At 45.5% G+C, this 24,961-nt stretch overlaps 1 protein-coding gene and 1 long non-coding RNA gene across 3 annotated transcripts in view; both read left to right on the forward strand.

Moving 5' to 3' along the window:
- The first annotated feature begins 1,141 nt into the window (after positions 1-1,141).
- Positions 1,142-8,931, forward strand: LOC128913137 (uncharacterized). 2 transcript variants are annotated; one of them, XR_008467856.1, is made up of 5 exons: positions 1,142-1,563; positions 1,892-2,003; positions 4,211-4,722; positions 5,287-5,335; positions 6,378-8,931. It is a non-coding gene; the product is annotated as an uncharacterized LOC128913137 (long non-coding RNA). The 2 variants fall into 2 exon arrangements; XR_008467855.1 differs by having other exon boundaries at positions 1,142-2,003.
- Positions 8,932-12,516: 3,585 nt separating this feature from the next.
- CCNYL1 (cyclin Y like 1) overlaps positions 12,517-24,961 on the forward strand; it is a 34,997-nt gene continuing 22,552 nt past the window's right edge. Inside the window, exon 1 of the mRNA XM_054210205.1 lies at positions 12,517-12,903. Coding sequence (XP_054066180.1) covers positions 12,666-12,903 — 238 coding nt within the window. The 5' untranslated portion in view covers positions 12,517-12,665. The remainder of the gene's footprint in view (positions 12,904-24,961) is intronic.

Here is a 24,961-nt window from a genome sequence, read left to right on the forward strand (position 1 = left end):
CAGGTACTCCTCCAAAAGGCGCAGCAGGACCTCCAGCCATGCTCCTCAGCCCTGCAAGGGGCCAGGCCTTGTGTGTGAAGGACCACACATCAGGGAGCAGGGCAGGGGAGCAGCATGCCTTCCCTGCATCCCTCTCCAGTGGCTGTGTGGCTCAGCAGCTCCCAGTGTTACCACTGACAGGGCGAGGCTGACCCTCAAAGCTGGGGAGTGTAGCCAGCTCCAGAAAACATCCCCGCTCTTTCCCACAGGGAGCAGCAAATCTGGCTGGCAGACGAAAAGCAAATGTGGTTACATCTGAAAGCTGTTGATTTCAACAGAGTGGCTCAAGATTCATGAACGCCTTTGTGGAGGAGCATTACAGGCTACACGGGGGTAGCAGGAACTTGTTTTTAGGGTTCTGCTACTGTAGGGGAATGGAAATCAGAATTTCACTTGCCCCAAACCAGTTTATACTTGTCTCATGGCAACTCAGACTTCTCCTCATAAACATGCCAGAGCAGGTGCGATGATTCAGCTTATTGTGGTTTTATGTCCTAAAGTGCTGGTCCCTTGCCACTACTCCTGCTTTTGAGAGTTTGAAACTGCTTGTGCTATTATCTCAATTATTTTTTTAATTATTTATATAGGCAGTGTGGGAAAAGCAATGAGAGTGATTGCACTTGAAATGGGAAATCTGCTTGGATGAGTTTTTGAATCACTTATGCTCTGCCTAAACTACACCATCAGGTAAATGAAGGGGAAACTCCCAAATGGCACAAAGCTTTCGCCTCCACCTCTGGCACCACATGCCAGCCCTGGGATCCCCAGCCGAGATGTGGAGGAGCGCAACAAGGGCTCCAGTGCTTCCCACTGCCTCCTTTCATCCCCCTGGAACGGTTTTCTTCCCCTGCAGTATTTCATAAGGCCTAGTGTCTGGCAAAATAGCAACCAGAGTGAAAGAAGGCTGGTGTGAAAATTTATACATTTTTTCTCAGGGATGATAATGCAGTAAGTGCTTTTATCCCAAGAATGTGTTTTTATAAGTCAGATATCCCTGAATGTCTTTGGAGCCCAGCAGGTCCTGCTCTGCTTCCCAGAACTCTTTCTCCTTCCCTGCTAATGTTGCTTTGTCACTGACTTCTGTGAGCCTTATACAGGAGATCAGAAATTACTTTCCAGATGATAACTGGATAGTGAAGCTATTAAAAGGGAAGCAAGTCCGCTAGAAGCTCAGTAAGGGCCCTGATTCCCCATATTCATTCTAAGCCTATATTTACCTGCTTTTCCCCTCTCCAGATCCATTTTCTAAGAAGGTACAGTACCCAAGTATTGTAGCGTCAGAGAAAGAGGCTTGATTTGTTCCACCCATCCTGACAGTAAAAGGGTAAGGAAAATGCGACAACAAAGAATCATAACTAAAACAATTGCCCAGAACTGAAATGCTTTTTCTCCCAGCAGGGCAGGAGCTTAGCACAACAATAAAGTTGGAAGAACCTACCCCACGTCAGCTTTTAAACACTGCAGAAGGCTACAAGGGCACCGAACTGCAGATAAACTCACAAAGTAGGGAGTAGCTGATTTAAAGTAAGCAAGAATGAGTTAAAATATCAACACCAATTCAAGTCCATTCTTACCTTATTCAGCTACTTGATAGAGCAAAGGTATAACGCGTCCAATTATAGGTAAATCCTGCTACCTCAGATGCGGGTAAGTTACTTGGGGTAATTATAAAGTGTTTAAGAGCAATGGTCCTTGTAATACTCAGAAGATCAAAGAATCAAGTAAATGAGACAAAAATGAGAGCAAATTATTTTGAAGCTATACTAATATACATCCCTTCCTGAGATCTTCTCTTTCATGCTTAATATTTAAAATCCTCTCTTAGAAATGAGTGTGACAGTTCTTTTGATAGTTCTGCAGACACTGCGTGTACTGCACGGCTGCGCATGGATTTTGGAGCCATCCATGATGTGGGGAAAATACTGCATCCCTCATGCAGTTTCTGGTTACCAAGGCAAAGGCAGGTATAAATAGAAACAATCTGATTTATTTTTTTTTTTCAAACTCTATCTAGAAGCCTGTGTTGTTGATAACCCTCTGGCAGCAACGCCTTATTCCAAATGGTTCTGTTCTGCATTTGTGTAGAAACTTCTGGTCGTACACATTTAATCCTTTCCTCTCTAAATAAATAGCACTACTTCTGGTTGTTGTTCTGCTGAAATACAAAAACTGTCTTTGAAGTAAAGTTTGGACAAATATCTATTTTGCTAAGAGCTTTCATGAACCAAACAAGCACGAGCTAACACAAAGCTTGGAGGAGAACCTGGAAAAGAAAGCGGTCTTTCTCCCTAAGTATCACTGTAAGTGGTCATTCAAATGGTAGGTCGTGGGGAACAGGAGAGGTGCCTGAGGACTGGAGGAAGGCTAACGTCACTCCAATCTTCAAAAAAGGCAAGAAGGAGGACCCAGGGAACTACAGGCCGGTTAGTCTCACCTCTGTCCCTGGGAAGGTAATGGAGCGACTCATTCTGGATGTCGTCTCCAAACACATAGAGGAACAGGAAGTTATTGGAAGTGGTCAGCATGGATTTACCAAGGGCAAATCATGCCTGACCAATCTGATAGCTTTCTATGATGTTATAACGGGTTGGCTGGATGAGGGGAGAGCCGTAGATGTCATCTACCTTGACCTTAGCAAGGCTTTTGACACTGTCTCCCATAACATCCTCATTAGGAAGCTGAGGAAGTATGGGCTAGACGAGGTGACAGTGAGGTGGATCGAGAGCTGGCTGAGTGACAGAACCCAGAGGGTTGTGATCAGCGGCACAGAGTCCAGTTGGAGGCCTGTAACGAGTGGTGTCCCTCAGGGGTCAATACTTGGACCAATTTTGTTCAATATATTCATTAATGACCTAGATGAGGGGACAGAGTGTATCCTCAGCAAGTTCGCTGATGATACCAAGCTGGGAGGGGTGGCCGACACTCCAGAGGGCCGTGCTGCCATCCAGCGTGACCTGGACAGGCTGGAGAGCTGGGCAGAGAAGAACCTAATGAGGTTCAACAAAAGCAAGTGTAGGGTCCTGCACCTGGGAAGGAAGAATGCCAAACACCAGTATAGGTTAGGGGCGGACATGCTGGGAAGCAGCTCTGAGGAGAAGGACCTGGGGGTCCTGGTAGACAGCAAATTATCCATGAGCCAGCAGTGTGCCCTTGTCGCCAAGAAGGCCAATGGCATCCTGGGCTGCATAGGGAAGACTGTGGCCAGTAGGTCGAGGGAGGTCATTCTTCCCCTCTACTCTGCACTGGTGAGGCCACAACTGGAATACTGTGTCCAGTTTTGGGCTCCCCAGTTCAAGAGGGACAGGGAACTGCTGGAGCGAGTCCAGCGTAGGGCAACCAAGATGATTATGGGACTGGAGCACCTCCCTTATGAGGAAAGGCTGAAAGAGCTGGGACTCTTTAGCCTGGAGAAGAGAAGGTTGAGGGGGGACCTGATTAATGTTTACAAGTACCTAAAGGGTGGGTTTAAGGAGGACGGAGCCAGGCTCTTTTCAATGGTTCCCAGCGACAGGACAAGGGGCAATGGGCACAAGCTAGAACATAGGAAGTTCCGTTCAAATACACGGAAAAACTTCTTTACAGTGAGGGTGACAGAGCACTGGAACAGGCTGCCCAGGGAGGTTGTGGAGTCCCCTTCTCTGGAGATTTTCAAGACCCGCCTGGATGCAGCCCTGAGGGATGTGCTTTAGGCAACCCTGCTCTAGCAGGGGAGTTGGACTAGATGATCTCTAGAGGTCCCTTCCAACTCTGAAGATTCCGTGATTCCGTGATTCCGTGACTAGCAGTGAAAGGATTTAACAATTTTTACATTTTCATCTTCACCAGTAGCTTCCAGATTCTCCACATCAGTAAGATAGATGGGGCGGTGAATCCCTTGCTGTTAAATACAAAGGGAATAAACCAGAGATTAATTTGGCTGATGACAGCCTGCAGTTGCAGAATCAAGACAGCCTCAGCTTCTACCGATCTGGATCATCTTTGAATTAAAAATTGAATTGAAATTAAAATGAAATTAAAGTGAGTTAAAAATAAAAACTTAAGTTGCTGCAGAAACTGACAGGTTATCAGTAGACGTTATAACTTGCTGCTTCAGCAAGATCCTCACAAAAAAAAGTTAAATATTGAAGTAAATGTATGGTCTGATCTGTCGTGTCATTTCCTTTACATGCAGGGTTACATTAAACAATGGAAGTAATGATAAAAAATCTGAAGATGTATAATTTCATAAGTGCTTGAGTTGAAATGCAGGAAGTTTCTGGAGCCCCTGAAGAGGGAATAGTTCCCATCAGTAACGTTACATTCACGCCTTCAACCTCGCATCTTGATAAACTGTCATGCATAATCACCACGTTTATTAAAATGTCTTGTTACAGAAAGATCACTTAGCTTTTAGTGGAATTATGTGACTGATCTTTCAAAGGCCATGCAGGTCTGAAAGCTGACATTATTCTGAAGCTTTAATTAAGGAACAAGAAGCAAAACGAGTAAGCTCTTCCTCGTAAGCAGCCACTGCCGTTCCGGCAGCACTTCATTTGCTGGAAACCTCCTCCACTTACGGCTGCACTTTCAGATGTTCACAGACCTTACCCGCGTCTCCAGTCGATGGACTTCCAGGCCATGAGATGCCACGTGTCGGGTCTTGTGACAGGAGAGTCCCTAAAGCCACCGGAGCGCGACTGACACGTGAGTGTGCATCGGTGCGCACAGGGGTGGATACCGGAAAGGTCTGCTCCAGCAGTGCTGCGGGGAGCGTGGGGCTGTGACAGGGAAATCGCTGTGCAATGCTGTGATTTCCCTCCGCCACCAGCTTCTGCCGCACACGCTGCAGCTGGTCGATGGTTGTAGGCCAGGGTAACACATGTCTCTGGTGCGTGGGATACTGGGGCGGGGAGAAATGCCTCAGAACCCACCCTTTTATGGAGTCTGAGGATGGATCTAGGGGATTAATGTTAGGTGGCCAAATTTCTGATGTGCTCTATAGGTGCAGCGTTATATAATTGGAGAGGAAATTACAGTGCAAGCAATGCACCCTATTAATTTAAAACTAGTTAACAACAACTAATTTGAAAAAATTTAAAAACAATTATATGGACAGGCAGACAACAGCCATAGCGTTCATGTAGATGCACGAGCTCTGCCTCAGTGCAAACATTGCCCTTTTAAAACCAAGCAAAATCCAAGTTTATGAAAAATGTGGGGGTTTCAGTGTTATTTCTAATGGCATTGTTTCTCTCCTCTACTCCTTAGAATACAATAGAGAAGAAGGAAGAGTCGAGTCAACTCTCAGCAGTTTCAGGTACCTTAAAGCTAATAGGAAGTACTCCTTAGAGACTCTGTCCAGGCTTTGGTGGCCCAGGGTTGGAATTAAACCTTTAGAAGTTTGCCCTAAACAAACTTACTGCAGGGCTTATGCATGCAATTTGACTTTTCTGAATGAAGTCACACATCCATGTTAATGTTTGTGTTAAAATACTGGAAAGCATTTTGCTTTTCCTCATCAGAAATTTGTATCCACGACCTGCAGTAGCAGCTATTTCTGACACTTGGTACGTCAAAATAGTAGTTCTGCCAGCCCTCCACCCAGGAGCACACAAAGTACAGCTTTGCAGGCCTTGGTCTTTCTTGGCAGCAGCAGCACATCTCAGATACTCTTCTCAGGTATTAAGTCTCCATTAGCACTACCTTAGCCTTTGATAACTGCAAAGCTAGTTTCGTTTTTCCTTAAGACAAAATGAAGGTAGAGAAAAAGAGAAGCTAAGGTAAAGACACGATAACTCTGATATGTTTGTGCTGTTGGTATCCCTGCAGTCATCCAGATGCTCACATGCGAGCCAAGAAGCCTCTGCGTTGCCTGTAATGACATCTTAGATTACTGCAGAGGCAAAAGGACAGATTTAATCAATGACATTAGCACTGCAGTCTGTCCCGATGCTATGAAACACAGGCTGCGGCCCTAGTTTGCATGTATTCCTCGCTAGCCAAGGGTAGTACAGAAGATGATTTAAAAGTGCAAAAATTTAGGGCTACTGAATATCTACCCCGTGTGTTCTGAACAGCCTTGCTGGTTACTTTCTTCCGCGGAAACGTTGGAGATTTCTATTTCCCTAACTACTGTTTTGTTCCAGGCTTTTTCCCTTAAATGGCCATAGTCTTATGTTACTTGTCAGCTTCAAAAGACAATCACGCGTGCAATATTTTTGTCCTGTCAGCTGGTAGTGGATTTCAAAACAGGATGCCTATTTTTCCCCCCATTATTTGCAACAGTGAGACACAGAAGTCTGAGCTTTTGTTTTCAGTTGGTTATACAGGTTCAACCTGGTGATTCATTCTTCCTGCAGTTACGTTTCCAGGAAGAGATAAAGTCCTGGCTCTTCTCCAAGTTATCCATAGAGTGCTTGAGAGTAAGATCAGAAAGCATTCCTCCCGCAGCTGGGACACTTTCTAAGAAGGGAGAAATTGAACAAAACACAACACGGAGCTGGTGTTATCGCCCTGCAGACAAGCAAGGAGGCACATGGCCTTGGAAAGGCCCATGAAGTACTAAGTCAAGGTGAAGACAGCAGCAGAATTTACAGGATTTAAGATTCTCGGCCCTGTAAAGCACAGCTGAGCATTTGCAAGGAGCCATTCTCCATTTCTGAGACTGACGATGGCTGTGAAGCTGGATGGCCTATGGAAGATCCTAGAATTTAATTTCAAGCATTTTAGGAGACTCTCAGCTTCCTGTTGCAGTTGGTGTGGGGATGAACATACCCTTGGATTTGGGAATTTTTCAAGAGTTGTTATTCAGATAGGAGTTGGTAACTATGGTTTCAGACGTCTCCTCTGAGGGATACTGCTGCTCACAGACAAAGGGAAGTCTGGTTTTGGATCATGAAGCAAGGGGCTTCGGGGTTGTGTGGTTATGAACACAAGCACTAAGCTTTCAGAGAGGGAGTTAAATAAAAACATGCACAAATCTACCTACAAGTAACCATCGCAGGAAATGTAAAGACTTGTCTGAGAAGTGGAGTTCCTTTGAACACAAGCAGACAGTGGCTCACGTGTATGGAGCAAATGGGCCAAGTAAAGAGACAGAATTACCTTCCCCTGTGAGCCCACAAGCCAAAACACAGCTGGTAGCACTATTAGTCCTGTAAAGCCTGGCAGTCTTCATTTATTATGCACCCTGCAAATAATTATACCTATAGTTAAACTTGTAGCTCAGAAGCTGCATTCAGTAGTTGGCAGGGTACGTTCCTCGCTGCTATAGATCCTTTGACCTCATTAGACTCACATCAGGAGTGAATCTGGTCCTTTGTGTTTTCAGAATAAATCATAGATCTTTTTCATCTCCGCATCTCGGGAGTATAGGTTGCTCCTCCGTCGGCTGTCATCACGATCTGACAGGTTTTGTTTCAGGATCCTGCCTGGCCTTCCTTAGAGGCTGTGTAGAGTTCTCCTGGTAATAACAGCAACTTTCCCAGAGGGCTTAAATTAGGATTCATTTCCCACGTTTTGGAAAGTTGCTTTCCCTTTTCTGAAAATTAAAGCAAACATACCCTCTCCCCACCATGCATTAGTGAAAGTTCAACAAGAGCCATCCCTTGGAGGAGGAATGAAGGCCTGTATAACAAACTTGCACTCTTTAGGGAACAATGACATTAAGTGTCAAGTTTATAAACTCCCATCCGCAGTGGCATTAACACCCGCTGGAATCCATTCGGCACTCAGGACCCTTGAGCTATTACTTTGTAGGTTACATTTAGGTCACATTTTCTCTGTGAACACAAGTACAAGAGAATTACCTTTTATCTTCATAAAAGCAAGACTCCGTGGTGGTGGTTTTTTTAAAAAAAGAAAAAGCAAACCCACAATGCCAGAACAAGTCAAAGGCTGCTCTGCTCTGCTCCGCTCGGTTCCCCAGGAGAAAGACGCAGTATGCTTTTGAGGAACAGACCTCGGGACCCTACTGAAGTTACTCCTACCCTTGGTTTCCAGAGGTACATCTCGCTCCTGGCAGCTCAGAGTCCGGCCAACACTCCGGGGGGATATTTTTATGTGCCGACCTTCAGGACAGCGCTGAGAGCAGGTCCTTCTTCCCCATAGCGAGCGACTGAAGCCTGTTAGGTATGCAACTGGAACAAGAAAAGAGAGGGAATTAGAAACCCCAGAATGCCTTCATTTGAGGATCACACCTGCCTAAAATCCAGGACTTTGTTCTGTGCCCTCCGTGCCTGAGTTATCCTGGCTAAATGCAGCGCCCAGGCAGCGTTCAAATGAAACTAAATGTAATCCCTAAGAGGTTAATTGAGCATGAATGCTCAGCGCTAATCCAAACTACAAATACTGCATGCATTTAAAGCTGAGTGATAAACTGTTTTCTCATCCCATAAGAAAAACCTTTCGCCATTTTATGAAGTGTTTGCCCCGTGCAGAGGATGACACAATTTCTTTCTGATTTGTTTGAATTCTGTCTGCAAACATGCAGGTTTGAGCCCCATTCAGAACAGGCCGTAGCTCGTGATCAGGCTTCTTCCTGACTCTGGCTTGAAGTGAGCAGGCAAATGCACCCGTGAATCCCATTTCCATCAACTTGCAAGTCTTTTTCACGGTGGTTTTCACCCCGTACACCTTGAAGCTGGAGCATCCCTCTCAAGCAGGGTGCTGACATCGGTGGGACTGGAGCTTGCCGGTGTTACCCTCAGCTCCTCCCCGGGGATAGCAGCGATTCCCTGTGGCATCATTATTTCTACTCTGCCATAAGACTTATTAATCTTTATGGGCCAGCCCTGTAATCAGGAGAGCTCAATAAAACTGACACCACCACCCCTCCTTGCACTGTCATCTGCACTGGGAATCGCCCTACCCCGGCCACAGCTCTAGTGAACCCGGAGAGCTCTGAAACTGGGCAGGGGGTGTGTGAATGCTGCAACTAAAGGGAAATGCTTCAAGCAGGGTGGAAATACAGTTCAGTCCAACAGATTATGTAAAAGCACAGTATTTGGTGCCTGTGAGCAAGGTGGGGGGGTGCTGCCCACTGGGTGCCCTGCTCAGAGAGAAGGGGCAGCAACCGAGGGTCCCGCGGCACAGACCTCTCTTCCCCGAGCAGGACACAAAGGGGTTTAGTCTCCACGGTCCGTAGTAAGCTATTTTCAGCTTATACATTTGTTATTGCCAAGATCGGCCATCCAAAATGCCTACTTATCATGCAAAATGTGGAACTAGGTATGTGCTGCCCATTGTACATCAAAGTAATTGATTTTTTTTTATCATGGAAACTGTCTGATGATTCACTGGGGTAAATCAAGCAAAACAGTAGAAAAGCGAGACGGAAAATAGGAAGGGAACCAGGACCGGTAATAAATCATGATAGATGGTATTCAGTATATTGCTATAGCAGTAAGTCAATAGAGTGCTAAGCTGCATAAATAAAAGATAATGTGTTTCATCTCTGCAGGGTGTTGCTCAGGCTGTACCTATTAAAAGGATCACCTAGGTCTGCAGAAAATACACACAGCAACAACTTTTGCCATATTGTCCTGATAAATCAGATCTGTATTAAGATTGTAAGAGTTACTTTGCCAAAATGGAGGGGGAAATGAATATTTCGCATTACTGCAGCTACAGGGAAACACACACAGATATGGAAAAATACTCCTTACTGGTGTACTGAGGTATGTGGAAGCGGAAGCTCAAATTCTCCTGGAATGACGAGGAGGTGGGACAGTTTGCTGTTTCTGTGATTTCCAGGGATTAAAGTCAGCTTCCTCTTGCTTAAGATCTACGTGAATAAGGCTACACAGGGAAACAGACTACTGATTTCTTTCCTCCCCCTGCATTTTTATATAAATCCTGATACTCTTCAACCGCACCAGCACGAGGGAAGAGCAGCCCTCGTCTCTTCCCCTTTGCAGCATTACACACCGAGAACAAGTATGAGGCCCACGGGAAACTTCAGCCTCTGGGAGGCAGAGGAACCCAAACCTTCACGCCCAAATAGCAGTGAGACACGTCACATAACTCCAGCCACTCCGAGTTCCCAGCATTTTTCATCTGTCGGGACAAATATGTGAGGTTTTGGCTGTTGCCCTCAACGGCCGGGTCCCGGTGCTCAGCCACCCGGTGAGACACTCTTGCTCACTTCTTCTTTGCCCTCAAACAAGGGTTTCCCACTGCCCAAAACCACAGCTTTGGCAAAGGGTTCCCTGAGGCTGCTCCGAAGCCTGGACTTCCCAGAGGTCCCAGCTTGCTGGAGTTGTACCTCCCTCTGCCAAAGCTGGGCGGCCCCATCGCACGTGCTGGTGTGGCTGCACAGAACGAGACGGACACAGTCTGAGAAACGAATGCTCATCACCGTGACTGTCTGCCTGAGATGTGTGGATTTGCCTCCTGGTTCCCACCACCGCTCCAAACGGAGCAGGCTCGCCTCCGTCAGCTTGCTCAGCCGCTGACGCTTTTTAAAACAGAGTCAGCCAGGTGCAAACAAGCAAGGGTATTGCTTCTCTGCTGTAAGAGGGTAAATTATGCCAGTTTTAATATTAAATAGAGCAGATGCAAGCCAGCTCTTATTCTTGCTGGAGAATTAATTACTTCACTAAACCGCGCCAGCCCTCCAGCTTTCTTCTCTTCCCCGCGCCCTCCTCACCAAAAATCAGTGGGTACAATGCCGGAGGGAAGAAAACACCAACAACTTCTGAATGTCTGTTTTGTGTGTAGCCCCTCTTTTCCCTCCCTGACTCAGGCCAGTCTCCTGTCCCACTCGACGGCTGGGTCCCGGTCCTCCTGAGACCTGGGAGTAGGACCCGCCATCCCACAGCTTTCCGGAGTGACGCTGGGCTGAAGCGGTTCAAAAGGCGCTGAAAGCAAATCTCCGAGGCCCTCGCGTAATCTACAGCGAGGTCAGGTTTCTCCGGAGTAACGAGGCTTTACAAACTGTCAGTAGCGCGTAGAGAGGCTTAGCCAACACAGCTTAGAGAACTTGCCGGCGAGTGAAAAAGCATAATTCATCGGTCCAAGGGAATAATCCTCATATAAGACTATAAATCATTTAGTTCCTCCCTTTATTGTGCCTGGGATTAGGTCGTACAGATTCGAGAGACGCAGCACCTATGACTTCCTCTCCACAAAGAAACTAGGCATGGTTTTGTCTGAAAACTCGGCACCCAGGATCACGTGGGAGAGCCAATGTTAGGATTTGTCCTGCAAAATGGAGTAAACCCCTCAGCCTGCCTCTCTCTGGAGTAACTGCCAGCATGATAGGGGCGTTTTGTAATACTTTGTGTGTTCCGCAGTCTTCTGCAGCGCCATTCTTCTTATCAAGAGCCAGAGTTAAATTTTTGTGGTGATAGTGAGGTGATCCATTGCAGAATGACCTACGTGCATGTTTATCAGGGCCCCTGACTGCCGCGGGTATCTCCTCCTCTAATCCATCTTCCCTGGAGTGTGTTTGAGCGTCCCAAGCCCTCTGAGAAGCTCTGGGGTAGCCGGGGCTCGCCAAGCAGGAGTGCAGCTGCCGGAGATTTTCACCCCAGACCATCAGCAGTTCCCTGGGAATCCCAGCGCCGTGCGCTGCCTTCCCTCCTCAGGCCGCCGCTGCGGGTGAAGCGCAGAGCAGCAATATAAGCCAGCAGCAGGACACGGCATCGCTTGGGCTTGAGGGACTTCACCAAAAAGTCACTGGGAACCAACCCCAGAGCTCCCCACCGGCGGCTGCAGCCCCCCGCCCAGCCCGGTGCCAGGACACCCGTGGGGACAAGCAGGCAGAACACCCCTGACCAACCTGGACGCCCTTCAGACCTTGGATACGGGGGGAAAAGGAGCTGGCGAGACCTGCAAACAACCTCCTGAATTTAGAGGAGCATCACACAGGAGAGGCTGCCTGTATCCCTCCCGGGGCTGCCTGCATCCCTCCCCTCCCGGGCCTGCCCGCACCGCAGCCACCCCGGAGGCGGAATATCAGTCGTATCGTTATTTATGTATTATTTTATTATGCTACATTATTGCTTTTTATTATTATTTATTATTATGCTGCTGCTGCTGCAGCTGCTCCATGTGCGCGGCCGGGCAGCGGGAGCCGGGCGCCCCCACACCTCCGAGGGGGCGTGGCCGGGGGCGTGGCCACGCGAGAGGGGGCGTGGCCCCGCCAGGGGGCGCGGCCGAGGGGGGGGGGGTGGATCCGGCGCTGCCCGTGCGTGTGCGCGTGGGGAAGGCAAAGGGTGCCAGGCCCGGAAGGGCGCGGCGGCTGCCGCGTGACGACCCCCGGGCCCATTGGCGGAGCGGCGTCACGCGGCGCCGCGGCGGGAGGCGATTGGGTGGGAGCGAGGCGGGGCCGCGCCTCCCCCCACCCCCCCGCCCCGGCCTCCCGCCCGCCCCTCCCCCGGCCCGGGGGAAGGTGGCCGCTCGCGAGAGGTCCGTTGCTTGCCCGCGCGCAGGAGGCGGCGGGGGGGCTCGCGCGGCCGTTGGGGCGGGCGGGGGCCGCGCCCGGCCGGGGCGGAGGCGACGGTGATGCGGCGCTGAGGCCCGGCCCGCCCCGCCGTCCCTCCCTCCTTCCCTCAGCCCGGCGCCTCGGCTCCCCCTCCGCCCCCCTCCCCCGCCCCAGCCCGGGAGCCGCGTAGCCGGAGCCCGGCGGGGGAGCTCCGAGCTCCATGGGCAACACCGTCACCTGCTGCGTATCGCCGGACGCCAGCCCCAAGCTCAGCCGGGCCCGCGGCGGCGGGGCAGCGCCGGCGCCCGACCGCTGGGCGGACGCGTACCAGGCGGCGGCGGCGGCGGGCGGCGGAGGCGGCGGCGGCTCGGGATCGGCGGAGGCCGAGTCGGGGGACTCGGATCCCGGCGGCGGCGGCCCCCACCTCCAGCACATCAGCGACCGGGAGTTCCCGGATGGTGAGCGGCGGCGGGGGGCGAGCGGCGGGGCCCAGCGGGCGGCGGGGAGCGCCGGGCACCGCATCCCCGCCCCGCCGGCGGCTGTGTCCCCATGGTGCTCCCGCCCCGCTCCGCCGCGGCTGGGTGTCCGGGGGACCGGCAGCCCAGGGCGCGGCGCTTCCCCGCCCGCGGCGCGCCCCCTTTGTCCCGGCGGCGGGGGGAGCGGGCGGGCCGGCCGGCGAGCCCCGCGGGGGAAGGCGGGGGGGGTGGGGGCGGCCTGACGGGGCCCGGCCCCGCGCCGCGCCCCAAGCAAAGTTCCCTGCGGCTGTCAGCGCTCTGACAGCCCCGGGGGTTCCTGCGGGCACGCCGCCTGCCTGCCGCCGGACCGGGGACCTCTTCCCGAAGTACAGCCGCGGCCGCTTAACGAGTAACCGGCCAAGGGCGGAGAAGCGGCCAGTTCCCCACGCACACACTCGGGTCCCCGGCTGCCCCGCTGGAGAGGGCGGGTCAGGGAACCCGAAAGAATGGTGGCAGAGCCCCCGGGTGCTCCCGTTTGAGGTGGGGATCTGGCTGCTCGTTTCTCCTTAACTATGGAGTCGTGACTCAGTTGTAATGTCCAGGCAGTTCGCAAACGCTGCTGCATTTCCAGCCTCTGTTGAACAGGAGGAAGGAAGAGGGTGTGTGGGGAATAAGGGAAGAATTACAAAGATTGTGTGCATATGACATCATTTCAGCTGGACATGGGTAATTTGTAATCTAGCTATGCAGGGTGCTTGGTGATAGCTGTGGACTCATTACACCGAGGTTCCTTGTCATGTAGTGTTCAGTGTTCCCAGTTTGCTTTCCTTGAGCTCATGGGAAAGTACGTGTTTGCTGTTCAGATTCCTTCCAGTGATACCTGGAGCACTGGTGTCACACAGGCGTGCTCTGTAATGCGTCTCCTCTTCAGACATGCCTGGGAAGAGCTCGCAGGTTTTTGCTGCAGTGAGTTACCGAGACAACATGTAACAGGTTAGGGGTGCTCCTGTCTGTCTGTATGTTCACGCGATACTGTAAGCATACAGCACAGGGTAATAGCTTGTGATATTCAAAACTTGGTTTAATTAACAAGCGTCTTGCTATTCCTTTTCATAATTATAACCACACCTATATGAAATATATTCAGTTGGAAAAAGATGGCCTGTCTGACATCTTTAATGTATGATGCATACAGTAACACTTACACTGGCCCTACATACTCGTCTTGAACTTAAGAAAAAAATTTTGGCTATCAGAGAGAAACTGGCTGCAAAAGAGTGTGAGGAAACCTTCAGAAATGGAATTATTAAACTCGCACAGTTCTGCACAGCACCATATGGTGCAGCTGTTACAGAAACGAGATGGAACAGTCAGCCCCTTGGATCTCCTTTGAGACAGCTCTGCAATACAGCAGTAGGAGAAATTATATTTGCCGCCTAGGAGAAATAAAACTTCATTTTTGCGAGAGGATATTACAGAAATGTCTCAACTCTCCCATACTCGTTATGGGAGGAGGAGCTAAACTCTCTAAAGATTCTAATAAGCCTAAACTAAATAAGTCTGCTCAGGAATAAGGGTTGTATTTGTTTGAATCTTTAGTATGTGATCTTGTCAGCAGTGGTATGTAACTAGGCTTAATTGTGAGTTCATCCAGATGTCAGAACTGGCCTTGAAGTAGGGAAGTATTTAATTTTTTGAATTTGCAGACGTGAATAAAAGTGTACAGACCAAGAATAAGATAGCAGCTGTCTATCACAAATTTTACTTTTGTGGCTATGGAAACTTTAGTCTTGAGGCAGGAGGTAATACTAAAATTGGAACTCCATAAGTAGGATATGTTTTAGATTATTTTACAGATCACTTTTACAGTGGTATGTGGTTCACTATTGCATGGCCTCATAAGTAGATCTGCTGTAAATGATAGATGCCATTTTTCTACAGTTTCTTGATTGATATAACTGTTTAGGGCTGCAAAAAGTATCAAAGTTTGATATCTTTATGGAAATACAATTCTGGATGGCCAATATTAGAAGTAAAACTTCTTCTGTTCATTTTTGAACAGTATAAAGCACTACCTGGGTAAGATTGAAGCAGTTAACTTCAAAACATAAGGCATTATTTGTGAAGTCTGAAATTGGGTGTTATGAAACAGACATTATAATGAAATTTTAAGTGATAGTGCTATCTGTTTAATTTAAGACCTTCTATGAAAATAATAAATCTGTAAACGCAGCACTTGCATATACCAGATAGCTGTGCTTATCCCTCTTAACTCTGGGATATAAAAGCTGTCAGCACACCCAAACCATGCAAGCAGCCTGCGTGTTCCTGCTCTGTTGACTACTACAGAGCATTAGTTTGTTGCTATAGTGGTAAGTATATTTGAGGGATAAATATTACTTCTATAATTTATTAATGTATAATATCATAGGTTAGCTAAGATGACAATTTTGTCAATGATGGAAGGTTAGGAAACTACTGACTGGCCTTTTCTTGAATGCTTTGGCAGGGGGAAAAGAGAGAAAGCTGCAGGGGGGGAAAAAAATCAAGATCATCTTGGCTATTTTTGTTCATGCTGTTCAGTTCTAGGAGTTTCTAAGAACACAGCTAAATATATCAGAAAGCTAGCATCCAAATGTGATGCAGATGCTTCATTCCTTAAATTTCTATGTTGAAGTTGTTTGTTGTTCTTAAGTCTTTCTTAATACTTTTGCACTTGCTTTGCTAAAATTGAATGTTTTGGTTCTATCAGGAATGCAGAATTTACCAACTGAGCTGTGGACTTTTTCTTTTGTAATGTTTTGACTTGCTTTTTCCGTAGCAAGTGGAATGTGGTCCTTGCAGGTCTACGCTCTTAAACGAGGATTATTCTGTATCTTCTCCATCACTCTACTTAACAGGCACTGCTTTACAGTCAGCACTGCTTAGATTGTCTGTATCAGATCAGAATGAAACAAGAAAAAAAAAAATCTCACTTCCATAACATGGGGAGGTTATGAATGGTATTTATGTAAGACAAAAAGGAGTGGTAAGTGGGATGAAGATAAAACACACTGTGAAACTGGAAGTGTAGTGTTTCAACAAAAGTTAATTCAAATGGGAAGGGATTGTTGTAAGAGAGAATTTAAAGGATGACTTTGTATTTTATCATTCTCAAGATCCATAACCAGTGCATGCTTTTTCAGAATGAGAAATAAGCCTGCATTTGTGGTTTGATATGCTAAGCCAAGTTGTATTAAGTAAACGGGAATAAACGTAACTTTGAAAACAACAGTTTCTTCCAAATAGGTTCATGCCTACTGCTAATGCGAAATATCAAAAGCGAAGGCTACTAGTTGACAGTTCAGCTAAGCGTTAAGCGTTCCTTCTTCCAGCATGCAAGCAACAGTCCAAAGCAGTCTGATTTGACCAAGAAGGCTTTCCTCTGTAGGTTTAGAAATAGCAGCTCTTTGATCTTAATGTGCCATTTGGGCTGTGCCGATTACTGTTTTTTGGGGGGGCTTTGTTTGGATTTTTTTTTCCCAAATCAGTGTCTGCTAATGTTTATTTTGGGCTTTTTTTTTCCTGCTATTTTTTCTAGTTATTTGGGGGGGAACTTCTTATGGCTGCCACTTTCCTGCCAGACCCCTGTATTTAAACACAGATCTAATTTTTCATAAATTCTTTGATCCTTGGATAAAACTAGAACAAGAATTATCTCCCTCCGCCACTGCTGCTTACTGAGCTCAGCAGTTTTGCTGAGCAGAGGTTTGCCTGATTCACATGAGCCAAGGGGAGGATTGTTGACCTACTGAACTGGTGGGACAAAATGACCTGGTACCTTCACCTGAAGAACTGGGGGTGGGTGGGTGGTGGAGAATGACAAGGGAAAAGACAATCAGGGATGAAAGGGAACAGCAAATGGTATCAAGAGAGGTGCTGAGTGGGATGTAGACATCAGACAGAGGTTAGATGGGAAAACAAACAGTAGAGGACTTTGAAGAGGAGCGTTAATAGAGAATGAACTAAGTGAGATTTACCTGAACAGGTTCAGACACACTACTGCCTGAATAACTCTGCAAGCATCTGTGTGCCTACTTTTCTTTTTTCAGTACCCCCCTGGCTTTCTAGAGGCTGTGTCACACTGAAAGGGGCAAGCTGCACGTTGCTTGCATGCTGCAGTTATTAAGCAGTGTTGAAGATGAACAGATACTTGAATATATTGATTGTCTGTGATCTGATTTCACTAACAGCTTGTCTATAAACCTCCTTGCAGAAGGTCTAAATATGGTTCATTTGTTCCTCTCTTATGTAATGTCAGCTTACTTCAAGCATGTGGGTGGAGGGGTTTTTTCCTGTTTTTTTAAAATCCTGGTTAAAGTGTAAGTTAGTTAAATAAAAAAAAAAAAGAAAAAAAGAAAAAAATATGAACACTTTGATGCAAGGATCAGGTTTTTGATGCCAGCAGTTTTTAGCACAAGAAAATCTTAACCATCTTGTGTTGGTTTTTGTGCCCCTCTATTTGATGATATTTAGCTGCATAGGCTGACAAATACCATTGTCTAGTTAGACAAATATGAAGTTGGGGGTGAAAACCAACTGATGCTCTGGTCCCTGTTCTGGTGTTCCCTCTACTTTTTCCCTTGTATTTGCCAAGTTTTTCAGCTAACTTAAAGCTCACTCTTCTTTCCCCAGAACTCTCAATACCTCTTTCCTAGGAAAGAGAATCACAAAGGTGTTTGTAGCAGTTACAAATAACACGTGGTCTTGACAAATGTGAAAGAATTGACTCTCTACGAGCCTGAAACACCTTCCATGTTGTTGGCTTAAGATGCCTGATGTCATGGCCTTTACGAAATGGTCTGTAACATGCCTGTAGTGGAAATGACTGAATCAATAAGTTGATCAGAAACAATGATGAAATCGATCTAGAACTTTGGGAATTAGAAGTCATAGCCATAGCATAGTATCTGTATTCCTGTTCTTATGTTTGAGTACTGCTGACAGCTAAGAAATCTGTCCTTTTCTCTCCTCACTAAATCTTGGAGACTTCTGCAGTGAGCAAGTTTATGTGAGCCTTAGGTTTTTAAGAAGAGTCGATATGGAACATACATACATGAAGCTCATATGGAGGGAAACTGATTGGTTTGGTTTGGTGAGTGTTTCTTCAGGCTTCCAGTGTAACAGCTACTATAACAGAGAGATTTTTCAGAAAATGGGAAATATTGAAAGGAAATTGTCGAGCACTGAAACGGGCTGCCTGGGGAAGTGGTTGAGTCACCATCCCTGGAGGTGTTTAAAAGACATGTAGATGTGGCACTTAGGGACATGGTTTAGTGGGATTTGGCAGTGCTAGGTTAACGGTTGGACTTGATGAACTTAAAGATCTCTTCCCACCAAATGATTTTCTGATTCTCTTGTATGAAATCCTCTCCTGAGGATTTTGATGAAACTCGTGGAATTAAGGAAACTGAATTCATTTTAATCTTGACTTTTTTTTTTTTTTTTACACTATGGTTTCCATGTAACTCATTTCTAGGATCCTTTCCTCTTCTGGCTTTCTTTAGGAGTCTTGCTTTTTCCCTCCTGTCAGGGTAGATGTTACAGAGCAACAGAAATTTTGTGGCTAGAAGTATCTGTTCTCTCAAGGGCGATCAGCGTGGTGAGATCATACTGAAAAGCTGACTAACATGGGAATGAACTCTCGCACGAGCCAACAAAACACAAAAACCTACTCCTCCCAAATTTGCATTACACATTAAATTAAGGTTTCTAACAATGTTTCTTCCACATAAAGGAAGAAGTTACTGTGGGAGGCAGGAGGAAAATGCTATTGAAAGTTAAGAACCCAGACCTTGGATCTACAGATCCTTGCTAACAAGCTGATTGTGAGATTTCTAAATCTGGGGTTTTTTTAATTTATTATAGCTGGAGTTTGAATGTGCGCTTCTATTTCACTCACTAGAAAACCCATGTTTTCAGAAGAAAATGCCAAATGTTTCCACTTGAAGGGACAAAGACGCAACTGGCTTAAAAAGCTTGGTGCTATTTATTTAAATGTGTAGTGAAGCCAGATGAGTAAAACTAAAACTCGTACTTGCAGGTGATGCAAATATCAGTTTTACCTCAACAGCTTACACAAAAATCCCACTGTCAACCAGGTAGCATTCTGCAGTGTCTGATGAGCTGTGTGTTTATAGCACAGCTTTGCTTTTGTTTGGAGTTCTGAAAGGGTCTTGAAGTCATTGCAGCAATCAAACATAGTTGTTAAGTTTTTTCCAGTGTGAAAAGTAACACTGGCTTGTCATCAAACATGTCAGTCAGACTTGGATAATAAACTGTTGAATGTCAGTTTCTTTAAAAGATTAAAAAAAAAAGGCGCTTTTCTGTAAAACTGTTGGATGTTTTTTGTTATGCAGATAAGTTATTTAATTTTATAGAACATACTGCAGGTACGCTGAGAATCCACAAAGCCACTCTAAAGAGTGACTGCGTTTGAGCTTGTGCCTAAAATGGCACAAAACTTGATGAAACTGTTAACTTTCATAAAAGCCCAAACTTCATCTGAAGTTTGCATTAATGTGAGCAATTGGAAGTTGAAAAAAACTTAACGTATGCCAGTCCATCAGGTGGCATGTGACACCTAGCACACAGTACATGGAAATGTAAAATTTGGTTTATCTTTAATGTGTATGTACAGTTAGAAAACTTTATTTTGGCTTATCAATTAAAAAGTTAAGGTTGAAGAGTTCTGCTTTAGCTTCTCGTGGTAGTGAATTATGTTACATGTAAAGGTCTGTCTGGGGAATAAAAAGTGGACAGCATGGAACCAATTCTTTCTCCTTGTCTGTCTAAATGGTCCTGTGTTACATGCAGTACAGAAACATCTCTAACAAAATGTTGGTTACTTTTAAGATCTAGCCTGTGAACTACTGTTTTCCTTCTAGTGCCAACATAAAATCCTAGGGACATCTAGTTTTCCTTTCTTTTAACTGGTCCTGCCTTCACTGTGGAATTTGGAGTACTCTTGACATCCTGCTGTTCTGCTTAGCTAAGACATGTAGAAGTGATTATAACCCATCATGAAACACATGGAAGCCCACTCAACTTCTTTCGGTCCTAGAAAGGCTAGGTATTGTGTCTGGTGGAACAGATCTCTCAATCATGTTTCCCAACAGGGTCTGGGAGCTGAGTGCAATAGGGTCATGTTGGGATTTGCTGTGGAGGCCAATGATAGTGGTGTGGATCATCCTGCAGTTTAAAAAATGCAACATCAATACTGTATTGATTTTTATTTTTATTTTTTAAAGTCACAGAAGTGAATAGAAAACTTGAACCCTGGTTAGCCCACAGTATTTAATAGATAGTCTACACTTTTGCTTTCTAAATTCTTCTGATTTTTAGTAGCAAATTTGAAATGCTGACTGTGTCCATTTACTGTTGAACCAGCCCAACTCAGGAGTGTGGTGTGAAAGGGCAAATCCTTTATCCCCCAGCCTGTACTAATACTGGGTGTTGCTTCAACGCAGGTGCAGGACCCTGCACTTGGCCTTGAACCTCATGAGGTTCACACGGGCCCACTTCTTGAGCCTGTCCAGGTCCCTCTGGGAATGAAGCTATTGCTAGGAATAACACACTTTCTGAAATGTATTAGAAAATTTTTTAGTCTAATTTGTCTTAATTTTTAAATCTTTATTGGAAGTGTTGAGTAACTCACATCTTTCACACTGTAAGGTAATGAAATATAAGGGAAGCTCAAACATTAATCAAAGCTAGTAACCCACTGTCAATTTACAGCAAAGAGATTATTTTATGACTTAATGCTTTAAATATGTGCTGTATCAAAATGTTACTGCTGTCTAATAAAGCAGAGGATGGGGCTAAAACTATTAAAGGAAATGCAATATTTTAGTGTTCTGAAGTAGTGAAATTGTCAAAAGGCTGCTACTTAGTAACAGTGACATCTTTGACTGTCAGTTTTATTCGTGAGATAATATATGTAGCACGATGCAGTGTGTAAAATGTGTTCTTAATAATTAGAAATCACCTGTGGAGGTGTGTAAAACAGTACCTAAGTAGCTAGCATTATAAATGCCTAAAACCCACACATGTTCTTACATGGCATAGATGAGTAAAAGTAAAGTCTTCATGCGGATTTTGTGTTGAGGAAAGGACATGAGATCTTGAGCTAGGGGCAGAGGTTTGCTTTTAAAAGTAACATGAGCTGCCCTGCGGGGGACTGTATGCTCTTATCGGCGCATGGAGTGCACAGCAGCAGCAGAGGTAGCTGAGATTGTCTGAAGGGCAAGCAAGCTGCAAGGGATTCTTTAAAATGGGAATGGCGAGAGAGGGAAGCAAGTTCAGGCTTCTCTGTGCTCCAGTTGCAGGGTTGATCTGACAGCCTTGGTAGTACAACGTGAGTAAGTGGCACTGAGAGATGCAGAGAAATAAGAGGGAAGGCTATTTTTAATACGCAGCTCTTGGAGAGACGTGGAGGGCCATTGCAGCATGGCAACATTACTGTGCTGCTCCGACGGACCTTATTTCTGGTGGGAATCTTCCCTTCTCACCTCTTTATTACTAAGTGTGAGGGTCCAACAGAAAATGTGTTTTGAGTTCTATTGAGTTGATAGCCTCTAGAACGAAAATGTTTTGGAGTTGTTTTCTTTTATCATCCATTTCCTTCTCTCATTTCTCTCATCCCTGTTTCTGCATGTTTTAATTCCCATTATTTCTGTTCATCCTGTCACTTTCTGTGAAGCTTGAGCTTTCTGTCATACATCTTCTGATGTAGCTCCTAATCAAGACTTACCCTTATTTTCAGGGCTAGATATCTTGATTTTTTGGACTTGTAAGTGCTCCCAGGATGGAAGTATTAGGAGTTACGCTTGGTTATGAATCAAATTGTTTGCAGACTTGCAGACTGATTGATCTCTTCCTCTGGCTTTTTTTTTTTTTTTTTGCCATGTTTCCCATTACATTTTGCCTCTTCTCACGTTCTTATCTGCCTCTTGTCTTATGCTTCCTTCATCAGCTCTATGGCTCTTGCATTTTGGTATTTCATGAGCAACACTGGCGGTTTAGGAAAAGCAAATCATATGACTAATTTTTCCATTGTTTGGAAAAAAATATTGTCCAGGGAGAACAGCATAGAAAGGACAGACAAAATTCTCTGGCTGCTTAGAAGAGGAAAGCTACAGGGAGGCAGTCTACTAAATGCATCTGTCTTTCTTCTGTCTCTTGCAAGACAAAAGCAGATGTACTGTTTCTAGTAATGCCACATTATTCTGGGATAAGAAGCCTAGTCACAGTTGGTCTTGATCACTTCTTGAAGGGGGTTTGTAACAGGGGCTGCACGTGTGTCTTGGACTTCATTAGTATTGTAACGTAACTCCAGTTGTATAGTCTGTGTTGTGGATTTAATGTGCTGTGGGTGCTGATACACCTGACTGTCTAGCAGAAAGCATCTTGTGTCTGGCAGAGCCAGTGTGGAACTGGAGCCAGCAAAGTCTATTTTCCTTTTGCTGCTATTCCTCTCCTCAAAAGTGTGGGTCTACTTGGGTTCAGGGGGGCAAGTTTGACTTGTGTGGCCATGTCAATATTGTGTCCCTTGGTGCATCCTGCAGTGCTGTGGATCTTAGACCTTTTTGTCTGGGATGAAAGTTGGTTATATTTGCATGTTTTCAATTCTCGTAGTGCTTTTAGCCCAAGTAATGATTTCTAACATCTAAGCAGCATGGATATATAGGAACTGGCGGAGCACAAGAGGCAAAAACAATGTAAGAAGTGAGCTTTAACAAGTCATATAGTTTCCAAGTAAATCAAAACCTCAGGGACGTCAAGATGTTAGTGTATTTTTTTTATGAGGTGAGGGAGGATGGGCGTTACCCGTTACTGCCTCTTCCCTGGAAGAGAAGCACGTGTCCTGTTTAACACTTATCAATGACCTGGGGGAGGCAATGGGGTGCGCCCAAATTGCAGATGACACCCAATTGGGCAACAGTCAATAGGCTGGAGGCTGCTCGTTCAGAGGGACCTAGATAGGCTGGAGGATTGGGCCAACAGGAACCCTCTGAAATTCAAGAAGGAGAAACATGAAATTCTATGTTAGGAATTACTGAATTCAGTAGCCCTTTTCCCTCTTTGCCTGTCCTTGTTCCTCCCCAGTCTTCCTTGTTGCCTTCCCCTAAATATCACGCAAGTCTTGTACACTCCTGCATGCTGTTCTCTACCATTCCATAGTGAGTCCCATAGACCTATAGGCATTCGTCCCCCTTGGTGGGAAAGGTGATCTGGGCTCTGGCGACCCGTATTGGAGGTTTTCAAGACTCAACTGGATAAAGCCTTTAGCAGCCTAGTTCTACCTTGTAGCTCACCCTGTTTTCAGCAAGAGGTTGAACTTGAGACCTCCTGAGGTCCTTTCTAACCTGACTTACCCAGTTATTCTAAAAGTTGCTACTGAACTGTAAGTAAATAAATTCTGAGTTCTTTGCTCTGTTGCATCGTAACCTGATAATAATAATCTGTATTTTATATCTGCATATTGCAGCCTTGTTCTGCCTGTTGATGATACTTAAGTTATTCGGTAAACTAGCAAAATACCTTCATTTCTGAATCACTCCTTTCTCAAATCTAAAAAGTTGTTTAATATTTGCCATTATTAGTGGTCTGTGTTGAAGTATGTTGTTTGGTTTGGTTTTTTTTAATAGAGCGCTGGCATTAGAAATTAGAGTTGGTCTCTATACTGTCTATTAAAAGTGATTTTGCTAAATCAGTGTTAGAAAATTCTCAACGTTGTGGACAAATTTAAAAAAACAGTTACACTGTTTTGTTGAGACATTATAAACAGTAGTTAAAATTTGCCAGTACGGCATACTATTGTGTGCTGGATTTTTTTTTTCCGAGAATCAAACATGTATTAGTGGTGCTTCAGGTATGAGCTGTAAGGCAAATTCCGTTCTAGGGCTTCTAAACCAGGACTTCTTACATTTTAACTACGTGATTAAATTCAGGTATCTGTTCACTGTGTGCAGTGAATAAGCACAGTAAGATGAAAATAGAAATACTGGTTTTGTAAGTTAGCTTTTAAAAACTGCTCGAGATGGTCTGCTTTTGTAGCTGACTCTGGCCCTTTTTTGAGAAGGGGGGAAAATTCCTGATTGAACTATCTTTATGTTCCTAAATAGACGTTGGCTACCTTACTTAACACAATAGAGATTCAGAACTACAGTGTTCTGCATCCTGGACCAGTGTCAGAGCAATACTGTTGGACTAAGATCAGTGATGTTGTAAGCCAAGTACTTGGAAAACATCCAGGTCTGGATACCAATGTTGTGTACCAGTGGGAATCTGGAATGAGAAGTCTTGGGGACACACGTACTTTTGCAATTACGTTCACTCGCTGACGCATGAGGGCTGTGGCTGTGCTATGGCCTAGGTGCAGTAGCACAACACATTCACATGGTTAAGACTTCCAGCACCAAGACAGCTTGTGCGTACTTTGGCTACTATTTAACCAGAGTTCTGTTGGTTGAGTGCGTAAAAAGCTCTTAAGATTTTAATTTTTTTTTTTTCATTAAAAGTTGATGTTGATTCTTAGATGACGTTTTTTAAGGGTGTGGCAGCTGCACTGGTGTACCACCTTGAAGTACTACCATGTGCAAGTCTGCAATTTTGCATGCTTTTATGGTTAGCATGGACTAAGTAGCACACAGGAAGATCAGACTGACCAATGTAAATGGATGTGAATTTGCTTTTTCCAGGATGTGCAGGATCACAGTACTAGATTATTCTGTTCATATGTTCACGTAAGTCAGTGTGTCTGTAGCATGACTTCTTCAGAACAGCTGTTTCTTCTGTCAAAGCTAACGCAGCTCAGAATTTCATCATGATGTTTACAGTTTCATCAACAAACTTCTCAGAGATCACTCCCTTCTTAATCTAAGAGAGTAATATGTCCTCATCTAATGTCATCACTGTTCATTGTGGCAAAGGATTAAAGCAGTCATTTTGTTCTTCAGTAATTACATATTGGCTGTACAGGGTATTACTTCAAATCCCAAAATAAAAGAATAGTGTATGA

Source organism: Rissa tridactyla, chromosome 7, assembly GCF_028500815.1.
Source record: "Rissa tridactyla isolate bRisTri1 chromosome 7, bRisTri1.patW.cur.20221130, whole genome shotgun sequence".
Classification (NCBI taxonomy): Eukaryota; Metazoa; Chordata; class Aves; order Charadriiformes; family Laridae; genus Rissa; species Rissa tridactyla.